The following is a 26,215-nucleotide window of genomic DNA, read 5'->3' as shown; positions in this document are numbered from 1 at the left end:
ACACTTTCCTGAGACTAAGCTCTATTGACTATAATACTTTTCTGAGTAAGAGGGGCATAGGATTGGGCTCTATGAGAATCAAGGACATGGAACCATTGGCACTTACAAGGGCTTACCTTTGGCTCATCACACCTCATGAGTGAAAACACCTGATGGAAATAATGCCAGCCTGTGCACAGAAACCTCAATTCTCTGATAAATTACTCTTCTTCCTCTCTTAAAAAACAAACACTTCATTTGGAAGTCTGCAGAGGTTTGCCAACAGCCAAGATTAATTACTATCCAAATGCAAACTGCTGGGTCTATGTTCAGGGCAACCACACTCTGCCATGCTGGATTCTCAGGGTGAAACCGAGAGACAGATCACAGCTTTCTCCCCATTTTCCTTCATCATATATAGTAATTTTTGTTGTTTAATATCCAGCTCAATGGGCTACTCAAGAATCATAATGCAAATACTTGTCCTTCTCTGTCCTTTGCTTTCAACCTTGGCTCCCGAATTTAATCTAAAGAACACCACACAGCAATCTAAATTTGAGTGGATGCCTTTAAAAAAAAGTTTATGAGGAAGAAATGAAAAACAAGAAATCCATCATCTGTCACAATTGGGGTTATTTCCTCATTTTCAGTGGTTTTCATTATGCATGTTTGGAGGCCTGAGATTTATTAATGTCATAGAAACAAATGTTCGAAGTTGGATGGTTTAAGGGCCATTTAACCACAAGAGGACACAAGAATGGAACTGCATGCAAGCTTTGTGCAATTTCCTATGCAAAACCAACTCCCACTAGGACTACTCATCTTGCATCTTTTCATACAGTTTGTACAGTGAGCAGTTCAGACAAATTACAGCCCAGTCCTATTTAGATGCTGCACCAAATTTGCTCACTGATGCTGGTGTCAATGACTGCTGTATCCTAAGCCCATCCAGGCAACACCACACTGGCACAGCCCTCCCAGTTAACACTGGTGCAAACTTTTCCAGTAATGCTTCCGGCATCCATAGAACCCCTGACACAGCCTGAACTTCTTCTTCAGGCTAGGTGCTGTGGTCTAGCTTTTTTATCTAATGAGCCTAAACCAATCCTAAAAGGGAATTGTTGGCAACCGTCAGTATCGAAAGACTATGGTATCGCACTCTGAAAGGTGGTTCTGGACCTAAAAGGGAGAGGGCTAACTATCACCACTAAAAACTAAAAACAACTAAAACTCAACCTAAAAAGCTAAAACTAAAACCATGCTAAAACTCTGAAAACCAAAGGCACTCTAAAGTGCCTTTAAAGATTAAAGTTTAAGGATTAAAACTAAAACTAGAGACTAAAAACTAAAATAAGAAGCTAAAAACTCAAACCTGGCGTTTCACCCAAAGCTTTGGTGAGCTTCCTTAGGGCCAAATCCTATCCAACTTTCCAGCCCTGGTGTAGCCATGCCAATGGAGTGTGCACTGCATCCTGTGGTGGAAGGTTGGTTACAGAGGCCTCCACAAGGTCAAGGAACATTTGTTCCCTTAACCAAGAGCTGCATTGCAGCTCCACCAGTGCTACAAAGCTGGATAGGATTGGACGCTCAGAAGCCACAGTTTTCCTCAGGCATTGGAACTAGGTGTTGTTCTTATACAGGTTGTAACTGATTGTCTTTTGGATTAGGGAACATTGTTGTCAGCTGTTAGCCCCACCTGGCTCCTTACTCTCTCTGGGGCTTGAACTCCTTGAACTCTCTGGTAATATTTTTCAGGACTGGTAGCCATGCATTGTCAACTCTCATTGTTTCTACTTTCCTATTCAGATTGTTTTGATGCTTATATATTTCAATTGCTTCTCTATACATGCGTATTTAAAACAGATTGAAAAATCAGCATTTGCAGAACACTCAGTGACAACAGGACATAAAGTGGATTTTGAACACACTGAGGGCCCAATCCTATCCAATTTTCCAATGCCAGTGCAACTGTGCCCATGGGGCATGTGCTGCATCCTGTGGGGGTAAGGCAGTCAAAGGTATTTGTTCCCTTACCTTGGGGCTGTATTGCAGCTGCACTGGTGCTGGAAAGTTGGATAGGATTGGGCCCTGAGTTGTCTAATACTATACATTACCATGCACGTATGTATAGAGAAGAAATGCCATGGGGGGGGGACTGAGAAGGGGGTAAGGACTAGTGCTGAGCCAATGAGCAGCCACCACTGGGATGATGACCCCCAATAGTACCCAGGAATGAGCAATGCTGCAGTGATTACAACCATCAATCATGGGGAGATGACTTAAAAAAAAACACCACTCAAGTATGTATGTACTCATACAACACAAAGATGCCACAACACCCACCCACTACAGGAATTACTGTGGTGCAAGCAAAACAGCAAAGAACTGTTGGGGAGCTCAGCACTCAGGGTTTAAGTCCTTTTATGTCATTCACAAGTCCCTTTTTGATGATAGTAGATCAAAGGTAGAAAGACAGCTCCTTGGAATAGGACAACTATGTGCAACAAATACTCAAGTCACTCCACGGCAAAGGTTTGAGTACCTGTGGGGAAGTCCAGTACCTGGCAGCAACTCATTAGCTAGGGGAGAAACTAGGGCAAGTCCCAACGGGAGACTCAAAAGCACTCAGGCAAATGTCACTGCACAAAAGTGCAGGCTGGAAGCCAGGTAAGACAAGTCTGAGCCCAGCCCAGGTACTTCCTCCAACCAGCAAGGCACTTACCTTTTGCATGACTGATCAGAAACACCCATGGCAGAGCCAATGAACAAGAAGGAGCGTTACTGGCAGTGCTTTTAAAAAGACATGTAGCATGCACACCTGGTGGAAAAAACAAGAGTGTGTGCAGGGATCCTGAGAAGGGGGTGAGTCGGTGAGGGCAGGCGCTGTAATGGTCAATGGCATAGCTATATAATTCTTCGGTGAAAGAAAAACGAAGAAGAGGGTAAAGGAGAAAAGAATCTACTTTGGTTCTCAGGAACTAAAAAGGGTGTTGAAAATGGGCCTAAGGGTGCAACCCTAACCCCTTTTGTCAGTGCTTTCCAGCACTGGCATAGCGGTGCCAATGGGACGTGTGCTGCATCCTGCAGTTGGGTGTCACTCACAGAGGACTCCTAAAAGTAAGGGAATGTTTGTTCCCTTAGAGCTGCATTGCCCTTATATCAGTGCTGGAAAGCACTGACATAAGGGGTTAGGATTGCGCCCTAACTGAAAGTACTAACCCTTTAATAACCCTTTAAGCTAGATGGGGAATTTGATGGCTAACATACACACAGAGAGAATGCACCACCCTCACCATTATAGTGCCACCATCGCACTCACAACCTCACAGAAAAGAGAGAAAGCAACCATCACAAAGAGTGCAGGCAACATGACTTCACATGGGACAATTACAAGAAAAATTGTGGGGTGTTGGTGGGTCTTTGGCAAGGCTACATCAAGGTCTAAGGTTCCCTGTCTTTACTTTGTGAGGTTTGAATGTGTGGCATTGCAGGGGCCATGGCAGCAAGGGAGCCAGCCATCTGCAAAATCCCTGTACCAAAGGGGGTCTCACAGACAAAAAGAGGGCTATGAAGCATGTCCTAACGTGCACAGAGGCAGTAGCCTTGAAGGGAGCATGGCAAGCTGAGGTGCCTTTCTAAGATGGAATGGGTGCATAGGGAGACAAAAGTAATCCACAAGTTTAGCTGATCAGGCAACATCGGCTCAGCAGTTTTGGAAGCACTTGGGGAGATAAAGAGAGTGTGGAGAGGACCTCTCCTTCTAGCCTCCCATTCACAGGAATGACCAGGTATGTTGCAGGGTGCCCAGAACAGCTCACGCCTGCCAAAGGAGAAAAACAGGGTTCTATAATCCTGCCCCATACATGGGCTCTGTTGCATTTAAAACAGTTACTCTTTTGTGTTTGTTGTCCACAGAACGTGTGGCGCTATTTCAAAATAGAGATGTTGACAGACACCAAAACAGCTTTTCCCTGAGAAGAGCACTAGTGTTCAATGAAATGCATTTCCAACTATGCAAAATAATTCTAGGCTATTCATTGGCCTCGTTTCACACTTCACTAAGTTCTACTTCATTGCTTGCTGTCCAGAGAAACCAAGGAGACTACATTACGTATGCCCATGTGTGCTGTTGTGAAATATGCAACTGATAATCATTCTGTAAACCTGACAGCCTCAGCTGTAACTATCATTGTTGACTCAGAAGTTAAGCTATGTCCAGCTGAGCTAATCTTTTTCTATTTTTTTTTTTGGGGGGGGGGGATAAAATGGAGAATGCATAGTGAACAACAACAGCCAACTCCTACTCACTGGTGTTGTAGAAATACTGCACCACATTTCTCCCCACCCCCTTAAAAAAGGAAAATATTTACTCAGTGAATAAACCCAAACTATCCAGTGTGAAAATAATGGGTTTTCTGGGATAATGGACATTTTAATCTGGTTGCTGTGGAAATTTGAGGTTCATTTTGGCGCTCTAACAGACTCTTCTAACTGGACACTCTGAATACCCCTTCACATGATGCATGATTAACCTATAAATACTTAGGTGTAGTGATGGCTACAAGAATAACCAGTGAATAGATAAAATACATGTGAGAGCTCTATAGTAGATTACAAAGGCATAATACCAAAAACATATTCTTTATGTTCTGAGGCAGTTGGTTGACAGCTGAGCTGCTTGGATTGTTAGTGGCACTTCGATGCCTTTTCAATTCTTGTGCCAACATGGAACGTTTAAAAACAGGGTGGCAAGAATGAGAAGCTATGGAATGTGATGTACTATTGTGAGGGAAAAGACATCTCTCTCCTTGTTCCCAAAGTTACAAGGTATCTAAAAAAAAATGTAGACCAATTTTAATGAGCTCTAATTTATCCATATTTCATTGTAGAAAACCTGCAACACTTGAACATCTAAAGGGAAGCAATTGAAGAGATGTGTGGAACTATCCCAACACACACATTGGTGGATGGCTGTAGATTCTTTAGGGCAGAATCCTATTTCTGATAGTTTTGTGCTAGTGGAGTGTGTGCTCTGCTGTTGTAGAGTGTTGCAAATGTGTCGTGAAGCATGTTGAGACAGCTGCCACCAGCGGGAAGGCCAAAACCTTCTTGCATGTACTGGCAGAAAGAAAGACGCCCTCCAGAGGTAGGATTTGCACTGAGCAACAAGGGGGCACAATGGGGTAGGGGAGGACAGTGACAGGGCAGAGGGTGGGTGGATCAGGACCAGGAGGGTAGTGGGATTGGCAGCACTGGTTCATGCCATGTCCTACCCCACTTCCTGGGCCTGATCTGCCAACACTGATCAGCGGTGTTGATTTGCACCAGTGATATTGCTGGCATGTGTCCGAGTTGACCCATAGCAGCAGCTGGGCGACAAATGTCCTCTTACCCCGATGAGACTTTCCACTTGCTAAATTCCCCCTTGGGATGCAGCACAAGCCATGCTGGCACCACTGTAATGGTGCAGAGAAAATAGTAGGATTGGGCTGCCCATCAATTATGTCAGCTGTGTATAGACACCAGTCGGGAACATTTCGAGCATTTGGTCTAATTAATTAATTAACTGGGCCAAGCAACTGCTTCTGTGTACACCATATGCAGACTATGTGTGAATTATAGTATAATAACATTGACATAAATAAAATAAAATATTAAAAATAAAATAAAACTATAAAGTGTGTGTACATTTTCTTGAGATACCAGGGATGGAAACTTGAGTCAGGTGACTTGAATACAAGCGGTGAAAATCAGTGTTTTTCACTGACTCATGTACGCTTGAGTCACAGAGTCATGGAAGACTACAAAACACTCAAGTCAGGGACCCCGGACTCAGCACTCGGTCCTCACGCATGCAGACTCGAGCCTGTCTGTGTCTGGGTGTGCTTGCTTACTGTTTTTGCAATGTGAAAAACCAAGGGACATCATTTGGACTGGGTGAGCAGTGTTGGAGTTGATGCAACTCCGTCTGCTGTCCAGAGGGGGCAGGATGCTGTCCAGAAGGGGTCAAGCTATGGCCCAGTGACTCTACTCTTTTTTACCTATTCTCTCTGTGATCCTTGTGGGGTGTGGCCCTAACCCTTTATCCTTCCCTTCTCCTCTGAGCACTTCCTCTTGTCCTCTGACCACAGACCTATTAAGATGCACACACCAGGGCTCTGATGCCCAGGCCATCTTGAGCACAAGGCATGCAGGGCGAGGCAGCTCTAGGGCCTTGCTATCTAAGTAATAGCTGAACCTCTGATCCTAATTAGATGCTGTAAATATGAAACTGTACAGTAAATAACAGTAAATACACTCAATGAAACTGTAAGTAAATAACTTCTTTTTTGCAACTTTAACAAGCCATTGCCTCTTTGTCTTTCTATTGAATAGCAGTCAGCCGGGTGAGGGAGGTTCCCTGGGGTGATACCCAAAAGGGGGTCTGCTGCTTAAGCTACTCTGCTTCCCCCAAAAGAGGAAACTACTTTTAATTTCCTCCAACAAGCAGCAGGGATGTTCCAGCCAAGGGGCAGGGAAGAGTTAATGTTTGCTTTTGCAGGAGGGAGAGAGGTGGGAGCAGACTCTCTTGCCCATCTCTGAAGGAACTGTTGATCATTGAATGAAGGATGGGCAGTCTGGTTTGTTTCTTTGGATGAGGGAGGGCAGGAGGAGGAACCCAAGGGGTTTCTTGCCTTGGAATTGGCTGGAGAAGCCAAGGAAAAAAGAAGGCAGGGAAGCAGGGTTGGGGGAGGTTCATAGGGATCACACTTTCCAATGGATGCTGGGAGCTCCATTGTTACTTGGGGAGAAGGAAGCCCAATTGAATGACCAGCTGCAGTTGGACTACGTCTAAGTAAAGCTGCAAAGGATCAGGTTGTCCTGGTAAACTTTGCAGTTGCTGCTTGTGACCCTCCTCCTCTTGCTGCTTCTGTCCCCGCTTTCTCGCAGTCTGTCCCACCGCTTCCCACCCTGTTTACTGATGGGAAGGGGAATGTCTAAAGAGAACTCTGATACACATACACACCCCAGTGGCAGCTCCTTCCCCCCCCATGCCTGACACATGTATCAAAAAGACTCGTGACTCAAATCTTTTCATGTTGCAAAAACACTCCAGGTGACTCAGAAAGGGCTCCTGTTAGGGCTTGTTTTTGATTCAAATTGGGGGGGGGGCAGAGACTCGTGACCCAACTCAAGCCACACTGGATTTGCCCATCCCTGTGAGATACCCTATATTTGTTTTTATTTAATTGAAAATATTTCTATTCTACATTTCTACACACGCATTCAAGGCATAATCAGATGAACAAAAATATGAAAAAAATAAAATCATGGTTTAAAACAATAGTTGTAAAATGTTGATAAAATTTCATCCTCCTCCTGACCAAACATTTATTTGAATAAAACCAATTTTAACATGGTGTTGGAAAAATAAAAGAATATCATGCAAACTTCTCTGAGGAGGGGATTTCAGTGTGTCACCATTCTATCTCTGATCATCACCTACCTAACTTCTGATCAGTAGCGTAGCTAATGAACAAGTAGCCTAGTGCAGAGCTCAAAATGATGCCCTGGAAGTCATGTCACAACCGGAAGTGACATCACGCCCAGGCTTTTTAAAAAGTGCAAATTGGGGGAAAGTTTGCCTCCTCTCCCCAGCAGTTCACCACCCACTTGCTATGCCACCTCCCCCAAGCCAGTGGTATAGCTAAGGCATCTATCTGCTATGTAGGATCAAAGAAGATTTTGTAGCCCTCCCTTCATGACAAAATCAAATTTAATTACGTAAATAAAAAGTGTCTCTCTTATTGGTTAGAGACACTGTGCTGGGGTGAAGATGAAAGGTTATTCTCTCCCTGCTAAATATAAGAGGAGCACCACTTGAAAAAGTGCCTCTTTACCAGTTAGCAGGAGTAACTGTATTATGCTGCATGAAAATGAGAGCTGACTCATATTGACACCTTATTGGTTCCATACAGTATCATAACAACATCTCGTTGGCTCTCAGAAAAATAAGTCTCATAGGTTGGTTTTGAGTTAAGAAAATCCACTTTTTGTTCCTTAAGGCATTTGTGTATTTGTTTTCTGGTTAATTGGCCATAACTTTTGATGGAATAAAGATGTTCCAATGAGGTTTATTTCATTGCAATCTGCATTAAATTACCTTTCAAATGATATATAACATGATGGTATTATTCATACATACCAAGATTTGCACAATTTTGGCCACTAGTGTCAAGCTCAGCTTGTTGTCCCCCCTAAAGCGTGTTGCCAGGTGCAACTGCCACCCCCTGCACCCCCTTAGCTACGCCACTGCTTTTGATAGTAGTATACAAACTGGCCTCAATGAAAGCTGAAATCTGGAGCAAGGCCTCATGAGGTAATCTTCGTAAATTATGGGTGAACGCTCCTGTCCAGGTAACTGGTTCTAACTACTTGTACAACACTAACCGTGTGCACTACCAGGAAACTGCCATTCTCTCACTTAGGGGGCAATCCTAACCAACTTTTCAGCACTGATGTAGCTGTGCCAATGGGGCATGCACTGCATCCTGCAGAGGGGAGGCAGTCAAGGAGACCTCCTCAAGATAAGGGCCTGTTTGTTACCTTACCTTGGGACTGCATTCTGGCTAGGTCAGTGCTGGAAAGTTGGTTAGGATTGCACCCTTAATTCTACAGTTTTCTCACAAAGAATTTACTAAGAAAGAGATACTTTTGTACAAAAAATAAACCAGAATTGCAGCTGCTGTGATCAACAAGCATTGCAAAAAGAAAAAAAAAAAGAACGAATATATTTAAACACACATCTTGGTGGCTATTTCTGAAAAAGGACACATTCTGTTCTTCTGGGTCCTTGGCATTATTCACTCACAGAGGCACATGAAATAATAGAAGGCGTTTTCGGGAATATCTGTAATGGACATTAAGGCCTCTCCAGTTGAAACTGGTTCAAGCACTAGATTATGAAAGTACAGGTCACAAATGTACATTAATGGCTTGTCATTCTACTCCACAAGTGATTGTTAATGAAAGTAGAGGGCAGGGAAAAGTAAGCCTCAATACTCAGCCATTCTTCAATTAACATGATTCAGTACTCCAAAGGCAAAAACAAAAGCCACCCCAAACAACATATCTCAGAGGAGGCTGTTAGAGAGAACCTGTGATTGCTGTAACCAATGTTGAAAACAAAACATTTCATAACACACAAGAACATGTGGAGGACAGCCAAGGGTGGAGAAGTAAGGAGAAGTAGCCTCAACAGTTATTTCTGAGTTGTTTTTTTTAAAATCATCAATTGGATTGAGAGGGCAGGAAATGAAAAATTAAAATAAAATATTTTTGGCTGTGCCAAATATTCTCCTGTTTTGATTTTCAGATTTAAACTAATGTTTCAGCTGTGTGTGTACAGAACCATTTCCTACAAGAGACCTAAAGAGTATTCATCTTTTAAAAATCCCACCCACGGCCATTATTTTCTATATCTGCACTATTTTTTCTTTTTGATAGTCATACGTGCAACCTTAACCAATTGGGGATCACAGAGTGAAAAAACGATGTTGTCATGTTAACGCAGACAATCCAATCAAGGACAATCAAGGGAGGGCACCAGAATGACGTCTCTTGTTGTCTGGTGTGCTCCTTGGGGCATTTGGTGGGCCGCTGTGAGATACAGGAAGCTGGACTAGATGAGCCTATGGCCTGATCCAGTGGGGCTGTTCTTATGTTCTTAAAAGCATTTTATTATGATGTCCTATGGACAATCCAATTAACAGAATCATACCGAACAGGATGATTTTGCTGAAGGCAACAAAGCCAGTTCAGAGTGAGAGCACTGAAATACTTTCTGAATAGCTTTTGGCCCCTTTGAAACAATCATGGAAAAATCCTGGGGGATCCTGCCAAAGTATCAAGTAATCAAATCTTGATTACTGGAAAGTACTTGTCAGACTAGGACATCTTGATTCAGATTTCCATTTAGTTAGGAAACTTACGGGCTGCCCAAGCCAAATGGTGGCCAGGTGCAGCGGTGCAAAAATGGTGACTGCTGAACCCCGCGACCCCACCAGGACTGTTGGAGGCCTCCTCCCCTTCCCTGAGTATGGGCGCAGCGGCCACAATAGGTCTTCTCCAGACCACGCCAGCTATTTTGGTGGCACCGGCTAGAGGAGCTTCATGTTGAACTTTTCAGCCCGACATGGAGCATAGGATCCAGCAGAGTAGGGCTCCGCTGGTCTCACCCCCCTCCTGCCCTGGTTCTTTCCCCACACTGGAAAAACCTCCTCCCCACCCAGAAACCCCACACCACCGCCTGGTGGTGCACCTTACTGCGGGTGCTCCCCTGGTATCAACGTCCTGGCACTGGGCCAAGTGTTGGTGTTCCTTGCTCTCTGAGTGCTGTAATTGAGACCTAGCACTTGTGCTGAAGCTCAGCACCTGTGCTGGGAGGATATAGCACTGGTTTCTTACAATTGGGCCCTCACATTGTATGTTCTATGCATGTCTAGACAGAAGTAAGTCCCATTTATTTCAATGGTACTTACTCCCAGGTAAGTGTGCATAGGATTCCAGCTTTAGGCTACAATTCTAACCACACTTTCCTGAGAGTAAGCCCCATTGAACAAAATAGAACTTACTTCTGAGTAGAACTGGTTAGGATTGTGCCCTTAGTGACTTTTGGGACAGGTTGTTTATGTACCCCAGAGGGTTGTTGGATGGACAAAATAGAGAAACCCTTCCATGTATGCCACTCTGAACTCCTTTCATATAGGACAGGATATAATGATAATAATTCAACAACAGCAAACTGCCGGAGACACAATGACATTCTTTATATACTTTCATTATATGTCTTCAAAAGAAGGGCAGCCCAAGGTTTGCAGACGTTTAGTTCATTGCAAGCAATGGGCATCTCACGGGACTAGTGTCCAAAGCATGAGAGCAATCTCTCAATATTAACTTGACTTTTTTATACCATTCTGGGTTCTTTGTTTGAAAATTTAGACTTCCCATTGGCTGAAGTTTGACATCATAGATGGGGCTGACGCTTAATAGGCTATAGATAACTTTAGAGACACCTGATAGGCTTGTTTCAGGTTACAGTTCCATAAAAGGTAAAATTAAACAATTAAACATATTGAATTACAAAGTTTTCAAAAACCAGTAGAGTGTGCTATAACATCATCTATCCAGTGTTGACCCATTGTTGACCCTTTTTCACATCCATCAATTCAATTAAAAATGGTTTTGACAAGGTTTAGACTACCCTCATTAAAAGAGATGACACAATGCTCAAAGACAGGTGTGAAGATCAACATTTGGCAGATCTCTTGGCAGGACTTCATGCCCATCTCGTTAGTGCATCTTGATACAGTCCTCTTTTCTTACCTTTCTTTTGTGTTAATCCAAACATTGAACACCTGTGAGCCTCTCTGCAAAAGCTTCTTTGTCTTTTCTTAAGACTTTTCTAAAATCAAGCAACCCTTTGGTTCCTTAAGACCTACTTCTAATGACTACTATATCTTAATTCTATATAACTATTGTGACCTTTTACTTTGGGTACGTACTTTGGTTTGGTATCAAGGGTCACTTGGTCTCCATATGTATACTTTTGCTCCTAAAGCATTACAGTAAAAGCTACAGGGATACAGGCATTTAATTAGTGAGTGAATGTTTTTGCCAAGACAGCTCTGTCTCTGCCAAGGTCGTCTGCCCGAAACTGGTATTTGCTTATCTGAGTTACATTCCAGACTCTGAGGCCCAAGCATCTTTAGTCAGACTAGCCTTATTACTTTTAATAAAATCAAGCAGCTCTTTACCATTCTGTGTGTTTCCATGCTTTAGTCAGACTTTTAATCAGACTTGCAAAATGATTCTCTCTTATGTGTATACTGGGCTATCCATCCAGTGGCCTCCACATGTGGGTTACAGTCTGGGGTCAAAAGTCACCTTGCCTCAGTTATGCACTGATAATTTTTGAACAGACTTTGAACAGTCTCCTGACTGTTATTCAGACAAATATCTGAACACTTGCACTTACCCAAACCACCATTGTATCACAGTTGTTCCAGTCAGAATGACACAAAATCACTCTACAATCCAATTACTTTGTAATTATCAAGATTACCTCTTTGTCTTTTATAGTGGATGGTTAACTCCCACATAACATCTTGTTTCAGATAATTCTGTTAAAGAACACCAATTCCTGACAATAAGTTGAGGAATCCATGTAGTTTTAGTATCTACTGACATTTTCTTTCGAGAACACCATTGCAACCAAGCCCTACCACTGTCTTAAATCAAGTGTTAAAAGACAGCAATGGCCAGGGGCAAGCCACGATTCAGATGACTTGGACTCGACTTACTAAAACATGCATTTTTTGTGACTAGTAAGGATTTGAGTCACACATGTCAATGAGTCGGGCACTGACTTGGGGGTTTTACCCTAAAAAAGAGAAGACTCGAATAGACTCAAGTCAAGGTTTGCTTTTGGGTGTGCTTGCAACTCTGTTTTGTGTGTGTGCTTGCTTGCATACTTGCTGTTTTTTTATGCACCACTTCCACGACTCGACTTGTTTCTCGAAAAGACTTGGACATGAGTCAAAATGATTCAAAAAATGACTCTGGACGAGTCACAATAGCTGCCATTATGACTTGTGGCAGCTTGAGTCAAGGGGGCGGAGACTCAAGACTCAAGACTCAGGGATGTGGCTCCGGCACATCCTTGGCAACAAACAATAAAAGCAAAGCATTACAGCAATCATGGCAATAGACAAAATTAGGCTAGGCTAAGTAAGCATTAAACTAAGGAGAACTTCTCACCTGTGTAACTAAAAAATGTGTACAAATTCTTGCAACTTTTTCTGTTTCTTGCATTTTCACTCTGTAGCAAAGTAAGAACATAAGAACAGCCCTGCTGGATCAGGCCATAGGCCCATCTAGTCCAGCTTCCTGTAACTCACAGTGGCCCACCAAATGCCCCAGGAAGCACACCAGATAACAAGAGACCTGCATCCTGGGGCCCTCCCTTGCATCTGACATAGCCCATTTCTAAAATCATGAAGTTGCACATACACATAATTTCTTGTAACCCCCAATGGATTTTTCTCCAGAAACTGTACTGCTAAAGGCAGTGTAGGGTTCCCGAACTCTACCCTAAAAACAATCCTTCCCTCTATCCTCCCCAGAAAAAAATAAGGCATACTATAAAATATCCCAATGAAACAGAGTCATTTGCTTGCTTGCTTGCTTGCTAGCTAGCCAGGAAACTTTGAAAATATTTGAGTGATTAGAAGTTTGAATGACTGAGCACTGGTTATCTACAGACACCTTGGAAGGAGGCTAACAGGGAAACAGACAATAAATTATACCTGAAAGTTTTAGTGAACTGTTATTTTGATAGCAGAGGCCTACAAAATTGAGGGTCAGAAAAGTTTTCCCCACACTTCATGGTGGTTTGATATGCATTTGGGGTGCTGATTCCAAAAATGGCATCCGTTTTGCCCTATCATGTCTAGTTTTGGAGATATCGTATAGCCTCATTAGCGAATAGTTCAAGCAGCTTCCTCATGAGGATGCCATGGTGTAGGCTTCCTCATGAGGAAGTTACTTGAACCATTCACTAAAGAGGCTATGCTGTGTCAGGTCAGCAGGGGAGGATAGCAAAGTGGCACAGGAGCATAGGAAGACAGCACAAGAAGCAGGCGATCCCAAACAGAGCCAAAGAAGCAGACACAGTCTTGTTTGTTGCAGAAGCAGGTATTGGTAAAGGAGCAGGCAGAAGAGTAGTCAGTCAAACGGCCCAGGAGTCAGGGATACAGCAGGTCACAGTCACGAGAAGGCAGTCCAAAGCAGTACACAAACCAGCAGCACAGCACGCAGAAACTCCACCACAACAACCCACACCTTGGTGTCTTTGCTTGCCCCATATATACCGGGGCCAGCCAATCAGAGTAGGGCATCCTCATAGTCACAAGACAGTCTTGTGACCCACTCTGATTGGCTGTCCAGTGGTGCATTGCACCACTCCACCACAGCCTAAGTGACTCTGCACACATCTCTCCCCAAGTCACGTGACTCCCACCTGTAACAGGTGCAGCTGATTGCTAATCAGCATACAGTGCTGCTGTTCCTTTAAGTACATTTTATACCAGGCCTGGACATCAAGGCCCCTCCTGCCACATCCTGGCTTATAACAATTCAGTGCCTGGGGTGCCAAAGGCCTGACATGCTGTGTCTCCAAAACTAGACATGATAGGGCAAAATGGATGCCATTTTTGGAATCAGCACCCCAAATATACCCAGGAATTGGTGTAATATTTAAGTAAGCAAAATGTGTGTTGGCCTGTGTAATGGGTATTTTCCACCCAAGTTTGTCTCTTGACTATAGTATTTTTGCAGTCACGTAGGTGCCATATCATCATATTATGAAGAATCTGATCATACCTATTATCTATCGTCTTCAGACAATAGGATGTTTGTAATTTCTCCATTGTGCTCCATCACGAAACAAAGGGCCCAATCCTTTTTAACTTTTCAGTGCCAATGCAGCTGTGCCAACAGGGCATACACTGCATCCTGCAATGCAGCGGGAAGGGGGAGAGGGATCATGGATGTGTTGATGTGCAGGGGCTACAGGGGCTGATGTGCTCCTGAAGCCGTCTCCCCCTTCCCATTAAACATGGATGCAGTATTGGTTTGCAGTGACAAATGGGAAGAGACCTTTTCTGAAACACTGGGCATCATTTTGACACTTTGACCTGTCACCTGGCACAATTATTTCCCCCATAGTTTTCAGGCAGGAATGTGTGGTGTGGGGGGCAGCAGGTGAGGCAGAATCACCCCACCATCGACCTCTAAAAATCAACGCAGCCTAACCTGGTTATCCTGCACGCACTCTGCCTGCTTGCACCTGAATAAGTGGGTGGAACATGTGTGTGATCACTGGGTTAGGTTGCACCAATTTCTGGAGGTTGCCACTGGGGTTGTTCTTCTGCCTCCCCTGCACCGCACATCCCTGTTTTCAAGGGTACCTGAACAGAATAGGAAGTGAAAAGTCACATGTGGAAACTAAAACTGCCTGGCAATGGTTGGAAACAGAATGGGAGGCTAGAGTGGATCTTTCCAGCAGGGCCCTTCATTTGTTCTTAACTGCTACCGCAATGAAATTGGTCCATTGCAGGCTCATTGTTTAGTTCAGTTGTTATTCTTGGCTGGTTTCATCTCTCCCCTTTTGTGTTGTCTTCTGAGGAGTTGTCCTAGATATTTTTTTATTGTTTTGTTTCATTGCTTTTCTGAAGTATTTTTAAAAATTTGTGAGTTGCCTCAAGGCCTACAGGAATGAAGTGGGATAGAAGTCTTTCAAAATTAATAAATAATGAGTGGTTAGCATAAAAATTGGGGGCTGTATCGTACAACAGTATGAAGATCAAAATATCCTTGTGAGCCATCAAATGCCCACCAAATCCCACTTAGACTTGTATTTTTGATGACACACAACCAAGCACATAACATGCTGCCCTGCATTTGCCCTGCTCAACATACACTTTGTGCCATCAAAACAGGTTTCAGGCAAGGGCTTTTTTTTTTTTTTTTTTTAAATTAGAGGAGACTTCAAACATGATGGTGAGGCTTTGTAGTTTCACCATGAATCTATTGACCCATTTCTAAAAGGAGAAGACTACAAATCTTCCCTGGCTTTATCTGTTGCTTCAAATGGCAGTAACAGCAGAAATCCATAGTGGTAAACATTTTTCACAACAATGACTTTCCTTCATCTCTAAATCAGAACACAAACTGCTCCATACTTCAACAAAGACTATATTTTTTAAACAGCAGTGCGATGGGTATATGGGAGAAAATGTCTTTTCCTCTTTGGCCTGCTCCATGTATAACCCTCCCTGAAGCTGTTGCTTCACATAAGCATCCGTTTTTATGCTTCTGTTCAGCATCCTGAATGGTACAGATTGTTGTTCTAGACAGATGTAGGACTTGTCCACTGTGGTGACAGCAAGCTTAATAAGAGAATTTTTTTGCTCACCTCATCAAGGTCACACCTTCGGTTTCCAATGTGCCTCTGAAATACATCACCTAATGCCCTTAGAAAGGGAATAAAAATATAAAGCAGCAAAGACTCAAAAGCGAACCACAATACAGCAATAAAAATAGCAACTAGGAAAATAGATATTGGGTTATTTTTCAGAGCAATAAAGATAGATCCTGGAACCTTAAGCTCACCCTAGAATTTCTATTTTAGTCTTATCAAAAAGTAAGAAACACCTCTCAGGGAAACAACTACAACAGGCCTTTTCATGTATATCTAACAATATCTTAAGACGGCACCTAAAAATATAAAGGTGTGAATGCCACTAACGCATTTGCAAACACTAAGGGGAAAGCCAGAATTATCTGTAGATCAATTGCACATACACTCAACATTGCATGTACGCATTCAATATCAAACCTAGGTTCGCAATATTAATAAATGAAATGGCTCTAAAATTATAGCAAATGCCCTTTATTTAGAAAATGCACACGTTAGTATGAATGCTGCCTGGGCTTATAATCTTTTTTTTTTTTTTTTTTTTAATTCCATACCTACTATCCCCATTAACATTTGGCATTATAGTCCAATAATGTTGGGCTCAATATCAACTTTTCTTGTAGTGAGTAAGTCACAAGAATCTATTCTCAACCATTCCAGATTGGTAAGCTTATATTCTGAAGAATTCGTTTCAGGATCACCCACATATAATGTGACATCTAGATTAGACTACTGCAAAGCACTCTGAAGTGCACTCTGCAATGCACTACGTGGGGCTGCCTCTGAAGACTGTTCGGAAACTGCAACTAGTGCAGAATGCAGCTGCCTGTGTGGTTGCTGGGGCTTTCCAGTTCAACTCTGTTAGGCCATTGCTTCAGTGACTACACTGGCTGCTGAATTCAATGTGTTAGTTTTAACTCTTAAAGCCCTTTAGGGTTCGGGTATGGGGTATTTGAGGGACCACCTCCTTCCATATAATCCTCCCCATCCTCTCAGGTCCTCAGAGGGGGCCCTTCTAACCGTGCTGCCACAAGTAGAGATGTGGGGGATAGTGGCAAGAAATAGGGCCTTCTTGGTGGTGGCACCCTGTCTGTGAAATTCCCTCCCTCTGGAATTAAGAGCTCCCTCTTTGGAGTCCTTTCAGCAGGGTCTCAAGACCTTTTAATTTAGGGAAGCTTTTAAATGATGACATTAGGGGGCTAGCACTTTTTTATGAAACCTTTTAATCTGTGATCCAGTTGTGTTTTATTGATTTTGTGGTTTTAATTGTTTTAATGTTTTTAGCACTGTTTTAGCATATATAAATATTATTGTGAGCTGTCTTGAGGGCTCTTAAGCGAGGTGGAAAGGCAGGGTACAAATCTCTTAAATAAATAAATACTGTATAATGTGTTTCAAGCACAAAGACCAACATATTTTGTACTAAAGGGTCTTTCAGAATACAGAATAATCCAGGTAGACTGAGAGTGCAATCCTGTGCAATGGACCTGGGAGTAAGCCCCACTGAATACACTGGGGATTACTTCTGATTAAACCTGCTAGACTGCCAGAATCCTGTCATATGCTACACACAATGGTGGGAAAGCTGCCCTTCCCAGACACATATGGAAAACTGACCTGGTGAAAACATACCTCCTCAAGAGTAATATGGCATTCTTCAGTCCGGGTATGCAAGCAATATCCATCCATCACAGCAAGTAAACTTGTATCTGCCTATCACTGACACCTGCAGTAAAGTGCTTTGAAGCAAAGGCCTGGTTCACGCCTACATGCTTAACACATGTTGAATGAAGTATCGAGTGAATGATACAAGAGAAAGTCTTTTAGAGGCCTCCAAAAGGCACTTCTGGTTTTTGCCGAAAACCAGAAGTGCCTTTTGGAGACTTCAAAGACACCCCCTTAAGGCCTGATAGCTGGGGCAATGTACCCTCCTGCCTCCCTTACCTACTTCATCGCATTTATATGTGTGAATGAGCCAGCGAGAGCAAACTGGACAACAGCATGGTCTTCCCTCCAACGGTTGTCATGCAGTTAAAACTCCATTCTGAGTTTGGAGGAAGGATGGGATACAAATGGACTAGAAACCAATAAACCCAGAAGGACACATTTTGAATGCAAAACTACATATTATTTCTTTCTTTAGATAAAGGAATTCAATTAGAGGAAAATTACTCACTCCTTGTGATAACAGCTTCTAATCAAAATGTCACTGGTCACTTCCTGGAGAAACTGAAGGTACTTCAGCTCTTCTTCTCTTTGTAGACACAAAGCAGAGCATCAATATAAATAAATCAAGGGAAGATGGGTCCTTATATTCTTATTTTCCCCCCATTAAACAACTTGCAGTAATTCGAGTGAAAGGCAGACTAATCCTATTAAAAAATCATTTGGGCATGATCTAACAAAAAGTTAAGCACTTTAAAAGGCTTCTGATTTCAGTAGGAAATTTAAGCGTAGCTAAGGGCACAATCCTCACCAGGTCTACTCAGAAGTAAGTCCTATTTTGTTCAATGGGGCTTACTCTCAGGAAATAAGAAGTAAGGGAGGGCACCTGGTGTAAGGGAGGGCACCAGAATGCAGGTCTCTTGTTACCTGGTGTGCTCCCTGGGGCATTTGGTGGGCCGCTGTGAGATACAGGAAGCTGGACTAGATGGGCCTATGGCCTGATCCAGTGGGGCTGTTCTTATGTTCTTATGCAAGTGTGGTTAGGATTGCAGCCTAACTTAAATGTATGGAGCTGCCTTACAATAAACACAATCACAGGTCTGTCTAGACCAGGGGTGCCCAAACCCCAACCTGGGGGCCACTTGCGGCCCTTGGGGGCATCCAATCTGGCCCTCTGGGAACTCTCAGTCTCCAATGAGCCTCTGGCCCTCCAGAGACTTGCTGGAGCCCATGCTGGCCCAATGCAACTGCTCTCAGCATGAGGACAACTGTTCGACCTCTCACCTGAGCTGTGGGATGAGGGCTCCCTCCACTTCTTAATGTTTCACGCCTGTGATGCAGCAGTGGTAGCAAAGGAAAGGCTAGCCTTGCTTTGTGCAAGGCCTTTTATAGGCCATGAGCTATTGCAAGACCTTCATTCATTTGTATAAGTTCCATCTCTAATACATTCATTTAGGTAAATTTATTCAAATTTTAAATGTAAATTAATTTTTTCCCGGCCCCCGACACAGAGAGATGATGTGGCCCTCCTACCAAAATGTTTGGACACCCCTGGTCTAGACCACAGATGGGCAAACCTCGACCCAGGGGCCATTTGTGGACTTAGGGGTCCCCCAATCTGGCCTGCAGAGAGCCCCCAGTCTCCAATGAGCCTCTGGCCCTTTGGAGATGGTTGGAGCCTGCCCTGGCCCACAACTGCCGGCCGCGACCCCCAGACGCAAGCTGCGGGCTGAGTTAGAGCAAAGCCTTTTACAGTATCCATGTGCATTTTCCCTGAGCATTACTTTAACCCCCCAACAACTGCCTCAGAACAACTTTTGTCTCCTTGTGTTTCTGGCTTGGTCTGTATGTTTTCACTGTGCAAGAGGTGTGTGGCAAACAGTACATAGTTCTCAGGTGGTTCCACATTCCTGAATTATAGTTCTCATGTGTATTATAAATAACCTCAGTAAAATTCATTCATTCATTCACATAAGTTCTGTCTCTAATGTATTCATTTATGTAAACTTATGTAAATTTACCCAGGGAAAGGTGACAAAAGTCCTCTTCTCCCAAGGAGCCACTGGCGGCTGCCTGGAGCGCACTGGCAGCCCTTTCGGGTGCCATTGCAGCCTCGTGCCCCGGGCAGCTCAGGATTGGGCTGTGTGTTAGCTTCTTGTCCCTAGTTGTTCCAGACTTTCTTAGGGGCAAACTAGACTTGTGCCTAGAGGCACAACAAAACCTATAAGGAGGGGCAAGTTTTTTTAAAAACTGTAGGGATTATAAAAATTAGAAAAAAACATGGCAGGAGGGGGCACGGAGCTTTATTTCACTTTACTCCAACACAGATTTTATCTTAATTATGTCCTGCAAGGGTGCTATTTTTAGTTTAAAAACCCCTTCCATTGATTTTCAATGAAAAATTTTTAAAGACTAAAAATAGCACCCAGGGGTCCACAATCAGGATGAAAACCATGGTGGGGACAAAATGCTAAAGCCTCCCTACCACCTGCTGCAGTTTTGTCTGTTAGAGTTGCAACCCTTTGTCTGGTAAAGAGTTGTATGGAACCTTGGATGAGCAGGCACACAAAACAGCATACACCAGCAGAGTTCTTTGAATGCAGTGGTTATATTTCAGAGCAAGGGTTATCACAGGTAGAGTAATCAGTAAACAGTCCTAGTCAGCATGATGAGCAGTCAGTCCATACACAACATATCCAAATCAGTTTTCCAAGATACACAGTCAAAGTTCATTCCATGGTCAGTAACAACATGTATATACTCACATCCAGCCTCCCAAGTTACTGGCAGTAGTTCAGTAGTCTCCTACTACACTCCTATTGCTGCGCTGGAAGCTCAATAGACCAAACATTAAGTATTTGGAGTGGCCAATCAGTATAGGCTAAGCCACACCCAGGGTGAGGCAGTCACAGGTGTTTGCTGATCCTGCTGACTCCAGCAATCTGCACCTGTTCCTGAACCACCTTGTTGGCTGTGTTTCTGCCTTATCCAGAACATAGACCTGACATTGTCAGGGCACGTAAGCACTGCAAAACCTGAAGTGCACTGCAATGCAAAAAAAAACAACACTTCATTGCATACTTAGGGGTATATCTAGTATAATCCTTTTGTATTGGCAACCTTCAGTCTCGAAAGACTATGGTATCGCGCTCTGAAAGGTGGTTCTGGCACAGCGTCTAGTGTGGCTGAAAAGGCCAATCCGGGAGTGACAATCCCTTCCACACCGGGAGCAAGTGCAGTCTGTCCCTGCTCTGTCTCCCTGGCTATGGGCCTTCCTTCTTTGCCTCTTAGCCTCAGACTGTTGGCAAAGTGTCTCTTCAAACTGGGAAAGGCCATGCTGCACAGCCTGCCTCCAAGCGGGCCGCTCAGAGGCCAGGGTTTCCCACTTGTTGAGGTCCATCCCTAAGGCCTTCAGATCCCTCTTGCAGATGTCCTTGTATCGCAGCTGTGGTCTACCTGTAGGGCGCTTTCCTTGCACGAGTTCTCCATATAAGTATAATATATACTCCATATAAGTATAATATATACGAGTATAATATATAATATATACGAGTATAATCCTTACAAATACCTTACAAAATCCTTACAAATACCACATTTCCAGGATTTGCTGCACAGGAACACAGAGGCTTTGTTGGTGACTTTAAAATGAAGTTAAGATATAATGTACAATTCACTTACTTTGCACGAATCAATGATTGTAAAGAAACTGAGTCCTGGGAGCATTTCTGAAATGTATAAATGCGGAGAAAAGAAAGTAAGCACTTATTACGTATTTTGTCTTGCTTGAAGTCCTTGTATCACACATGACTACTTTCATAATATCTATGGACCAGCCATTCAGTGGCGTAGCTAGAGGGGGTACAAAACACTAAGTTTTGCAGGGAGCCTCACTGTGGCATGCAAGCAGCCCCTCCCCCCAGAGGCATTGTGGGTGGTGGGTGAACACCTCCATTTTGCTCCCACAGCCTAGAATGGCTTCAAAGGGGATTGGGAGGGCCAAGGTGAGGGGGAGGCCACGGTGAGGCTCCCTGCAAAACCTAGTGCTTTGCACCCCCTCTAGCTACACCACTGCAGCCATTGTTTTCCAGTCACTGTCCCCCCCCAGCATCATGTAATGAAAAAATAAAAGGAGATAGTTTAAGTTCATATGTTGTGCCTTGTTTTGTTATTTCTCGAAAGTTACAAAAAGTTTGGAATGTGAAATGGTACTATGTGCCTCCCACGACTGCCAACTACATTCGTTGAAAATAATTTGTGCACTTGCAACCTTTTCTTGCACAGAGGACTCTGGGCTGGGTAATTCAGCTATTATTTTTATACATTTTAAAACATTGCTTGTGTTTCAAAGGAGAGCTGTAATCTTTTAGATCTGTCTGTTGTAATCACAAAGACTCATTATCATCATCCACCTTGAAATATTAGATTTCTCAAATTGTACAGGTTTCAATAGTTCTCATAACTGCTTGGAGGTAACGACACCGAGCAACATTATTCATTGTTGGTTTGAAAATAGACCAAAACAAAAAAAAACAAAAAAAAACCTTTTTAACTGTGCCTGATGCACTTCTATCATCTTGTCAGTTGCTTTTGCGAAATATGACATTATACTCAGATCTACAATTGCTTATATGTTTATGAATATTACTACACATATCATTTTATCCCCAAACCAAAAAGTGCACAACAACCTTCACTGGATGCCGCTGGAAGTAATTTGCATAAGATCCTAGGCATTCATCTTCCAAAGACCTGAGAGATGAAAAAGGAAATTTTGAATACTGTAGCACTGGCAATGGCTTAACATCATTTCCATGATGCTTCTTCACTAAATCTTAGATGACGTGCCTGAGCCATCTGCATGCAAATTAAGCTCTTGCAATGGCGTACTGGCAAATTTTGAACTGCAGGACCTCATCGTGACAAGTCCCAGAAGTGCACCCCACTAATAAGCAAACATTTCTTCATTAGTCTGTTTTCTTCTTCCACTTATTTCTTCTTTAAAACTTATTGTACTTAATTTAAAAGCCCCCCTAGCAGCTCATTTCATCCCAGTGGGCTGCAATCTTTTTAAAACAAATCGAGAAATGTAATTAAAAATAACCCAAATAAATATAAACAATATATTACAGTCTTGGCTGAAGCATACTTACTCAGAAATAAGTCACATTGTCTTCAGTAGGTCTTACTCCCAAGGGTAAGACTTACATAGGATTGTAGCCGGGCAGCTCAATCCTGAGCCGAAAATGGCTGCTGCTGCATCCTGCATGCTTCGGGCAGCCGCCAGCGGTTCCCTTCCCCTGGGTAAAGAGAGTAGCCCTGCAATGGGGCTACTCGATTCACTGCCAACCAAAAGGTCGGTAGTGAATCAAGAGCCTCCACGTAGGGCGGCAAGCCCAACATGGGAACTCTGGATCCGGTGGATCATCGCTCCACCAGTCCTGCCTCCCTCCCTCCCTGCTCTCTCCCCCCGGCATGCCTCCCCCCTCCCTCTCCCCGCCTCCCCCTCTCTGTAACACCACATTCCTGCCCTCTCCCTGCCCTCTATCCTCCTGCCCTCTGGTGCTCGCCCGGTGATAGGGCCCGCAAACCTGCCTTATGGCATGTTTGCTACAGTGCATGCCGGCAGTAAGCCAGTGAGCCAGTGCGCACCAAGCCCAGGATTGGGCTCTCAATTCACTACATGTGCTACATACTGTCTCTCAGGCAATGAGCAGGAAAGATGATGGCCAAGACCTGAATGTATGCTCCTAGGCCAGTACATACATTAGACCTTTATTGGCATAGATAAAGGAGATACACAACAACAAAGAACAGAGAACAATAAAATAAAGCAATCATAATCATCCATTACCCCTCCCCCCATTCACCATAATGTAGCAGAAGACCCAGAATTCCATCCTGCCAGTACCCCAGAAACAAAGTTGGCAATCTTGTCAAGAGAGTCAGTTTCCAATATGGAAAGAAGAGACTATGACTTAATCAAATCCTCCCAACCCTGCATTTTATTCAGCAGTGGAGCCAGATAGTTCTTACGAAGGATGTCATGAAATGGGCAGTAAAAAAACTTATGCTGTAATGTCTTCACACAGTTCCTGTCACAGATACATAGTCTTTCTGAGTAGGGAATGCCACTAAACCTGCCCACTACCAGAGCTGAAGGAAATGCATTACATCTCGCAAGGGAGACTGCTCTGTGAGCCTGCGGGCACTGCAGATGATAAAAGAAAGAAGCAGGTTTCCCAGCTAGGCCAGTAGTTCCAAAACTTTTTAGCACCGGGACCCACTTTTTAAAATGACACTCTGTCAGGACTCACCTAGGCTTACAAGATCTAAAAATAATCTAGAAAGAAATATTTTTACTTATTTACACATCATAACAAACAGAAGAAAGATGCTCCAACATTTATCTATATTTATAAATGCTTGCAAACCACAGGAGCTCTTTGTATGGCAATTCTCCTTTTTGAAAATCCTCAGGGATAGAGGCAGTTAGTTACCGGATCCTTCCATCATTGTGTTTTCTTTGGAGGCTCTGCTCAGTTGCTATGGGACCCACCAAAAATCAGGTCGTAACACACCAGTGGATTCCAATCCACCGTTTCAGAATCACTGCCCTAGGCAAATTTATCAGTTTGCCTCCTGCTGAGCCTCATGCTTGTTGGCCAAAGATCTTTTGAGTTAAAAAAATTCAAAGACAGCACCTGAGCACTCCACCTTGTGTTAAGGTAGAGAAGCAGGATATAAATGCAATGCTCAAACAAACTGTTGAACATTTTTACCTGTCAATTTTTCTTTGTTCCTTGTATGATTGTTTCTCAGGCAAGAAGTTCTTCTTTTTCTGTGGAGGATTATAATACCTGTAGTTTGAAAGGAATGATTTATTTGTTGTTTTTAAAACTCTTGGGGTAAAATGCTGCTTTGTTTCTGTAAACCACTGTGCATGGGTTTGTAGTAGATCTCCACCAAATATTTTCTTCTGAGGGGGATGAAGTCTCTTTTTCCTGCTGTTGCTCAGAAAAGGTAGTGAAGGCTGATTGAGTGGCAAAGCATGTTGTTGGACAGCATTTCTGCTGTTTTTGTGAGCCTGGGATAAAGACCATCGCACAATATCTTGAATAGTCGCCTCTGCACGTAGAACAGGAGACTGAATTCTTGACAGTGGCTTCTTGAAATGTTTAACAGGATACTGCTGTTTCCATTTCAAGAGTGGTGGCGTTTCACTTGAAGCCATATTCAGGCTGTTCAGTAAATTCTGCAGATGGAAAAACATTTAGAACAACACTTTTTTTTTTCTTTTCAGGAAAAGGGGTTGTATTTTCTAACTCTTCAAAGACTCAGTTCATATGGAGAAAAATGCACAAAGCATTACACATTCCCATGAAGGTACCTGAGAAAGGGATATGTGCTATTTCGGTACTGTTCACACTTCTGCAGATATACATTCTCCACCTTCTGCCCATCAGTATGCGGTTTACAGCTTCCTTGACCCTCTCTTCACTGAGATTAGTGATGATGAAGCTGGGGGAGCCATGAGGTGTAAAGTAAATGTAAAGTAATGCACACTGGGGCAAAGAATCAAAACTTCACATATAGGCTAATGGGTTCTGAGTTGTCTGTGACAGATCAGGAGAGGAATCTTGGGCTGCTGGTGGACAGCTCGATGAAAGTGTCGACACAATGTGTGGCGGCAGTGAAGAAGGCTAATTGGACGCTTGGGGTCATTAGAAAAGTTATTGAGAATAGAATGGCCAATATTATAATGCCATTATACAAATAGATGGTAAGGCCACACCTGGGATATTGAGTCCAGTTCAGGTTGCCACATCTTGAAAAGGATATAGTAGAAATGGAAAAGGTGCAAATGAAAGTGACCAAAATGATTTCTGGGCTGGGGCATCTCTCTTATGAGGAAAGGCTACAGCTTTTGGGACTCTTCAGTCTAGAACAGGGGTGCCCAAACCCTGGCCTGGGACCCACTTCTGGCCCTTGGGAACTCCCAATCCAGCCCGCAAGGAGCTCTCAGTGCCTAATGAGCCTCTGGCCCTCATGAGACTTGCTGGAGCCTGTGCTGGCCTGATGCAACTGCTCCGTGTGTGAGGGCGATTGTTCGACCTCTTGTGTGAGCTGCAGGTTGAGGGCTCCCTCCACACTGCTCACTGTTTCATGTCTGCGATGCAGCAGTGGCAGTGAAGGAAAAGCCGGCCTTGCTTTGTGCAAGGCTTTTTATAGGCCTTGAGCTATTGTGAGACCTTCATTCATTCATATAAGTTCCATCTCTAATATATTCATTTATGTAAATTTATTTAAATTTTAAAAGTAAATTAATTCTTTTTTTCCTAGCCCCTAACACAGTGTGAGAGAGAAGATGTGGCTCTCCAGCCATAAAGTTTGGGCACCCCTGGTCTAGAAAAAGGTGCCTGAGGGGAGACATGATTGAGACATAAAATTATGCAGGGGATGGATCAAGTGGATAGCAAGATGTTCTTTTCCCTCTCATACAACATCAGAACCAGGGGTCATCCACTAAAATTGAGTGTTGGCAGAGTTAGG

General features: G+C 43.4%; 1 protein-coding gene across 1 annotated transcript in view; it reads right to left on the bottom strand.

Moving 5' to 3' along the window:
• LOC136636570 (spermatogenesis-associated protein 7 homolog) overlaps positions 1-26,215 on the bottom strand; it is a 90,683-nt gene that overhangs the window by 2,928 nt on the left and 61,540 nt on the right. Inside the window, exons 6-10 of the mRNA XM_066611711.1 lie at positions 24,445-24,917; positions 22,354-22,414; positions 21,344-21,390; positions 18,174-18,251; positions 15,995-16,052 (exon numbers count right to left, since the gene is read on the bottom strand). Of these exons, the coding sequence (XP_066467808.1) occupies positions 15,995-16,052; positions 18,174-18,251; positions 21,344-21,390; positions 22,354-22,414; positions 24,445-24,917 (717 nt within the window). The remainder of the gene's footprint in view (positions 1-15,994; positions 16,053-18,173; positions 18,252-21,343; positions 21,391-22,353; positions 22,415-24,444; positions 24,918-26,215) is intronic.

Source organism: Tiliqua scincoides, chromosome 1 (assembly GCF_035046505.1).
Source record: "Tiliqua scincoides isolate rTilSci1 chromosome 1, rTilSci1.hap2, whole genome shotgun sequence".
Taxonomy (NCBI): domain Eukaryota; kingdom Metazoa; phylum Chordata; class Lepidosauria; order Squamata; family Scincidae; genus Tiliqua; species Tiliqua scincoides.
Note: the sequence above shows the minus strand (reverse complement) of the source record. Positions and strands in the feature narration are given on the sequence as shown.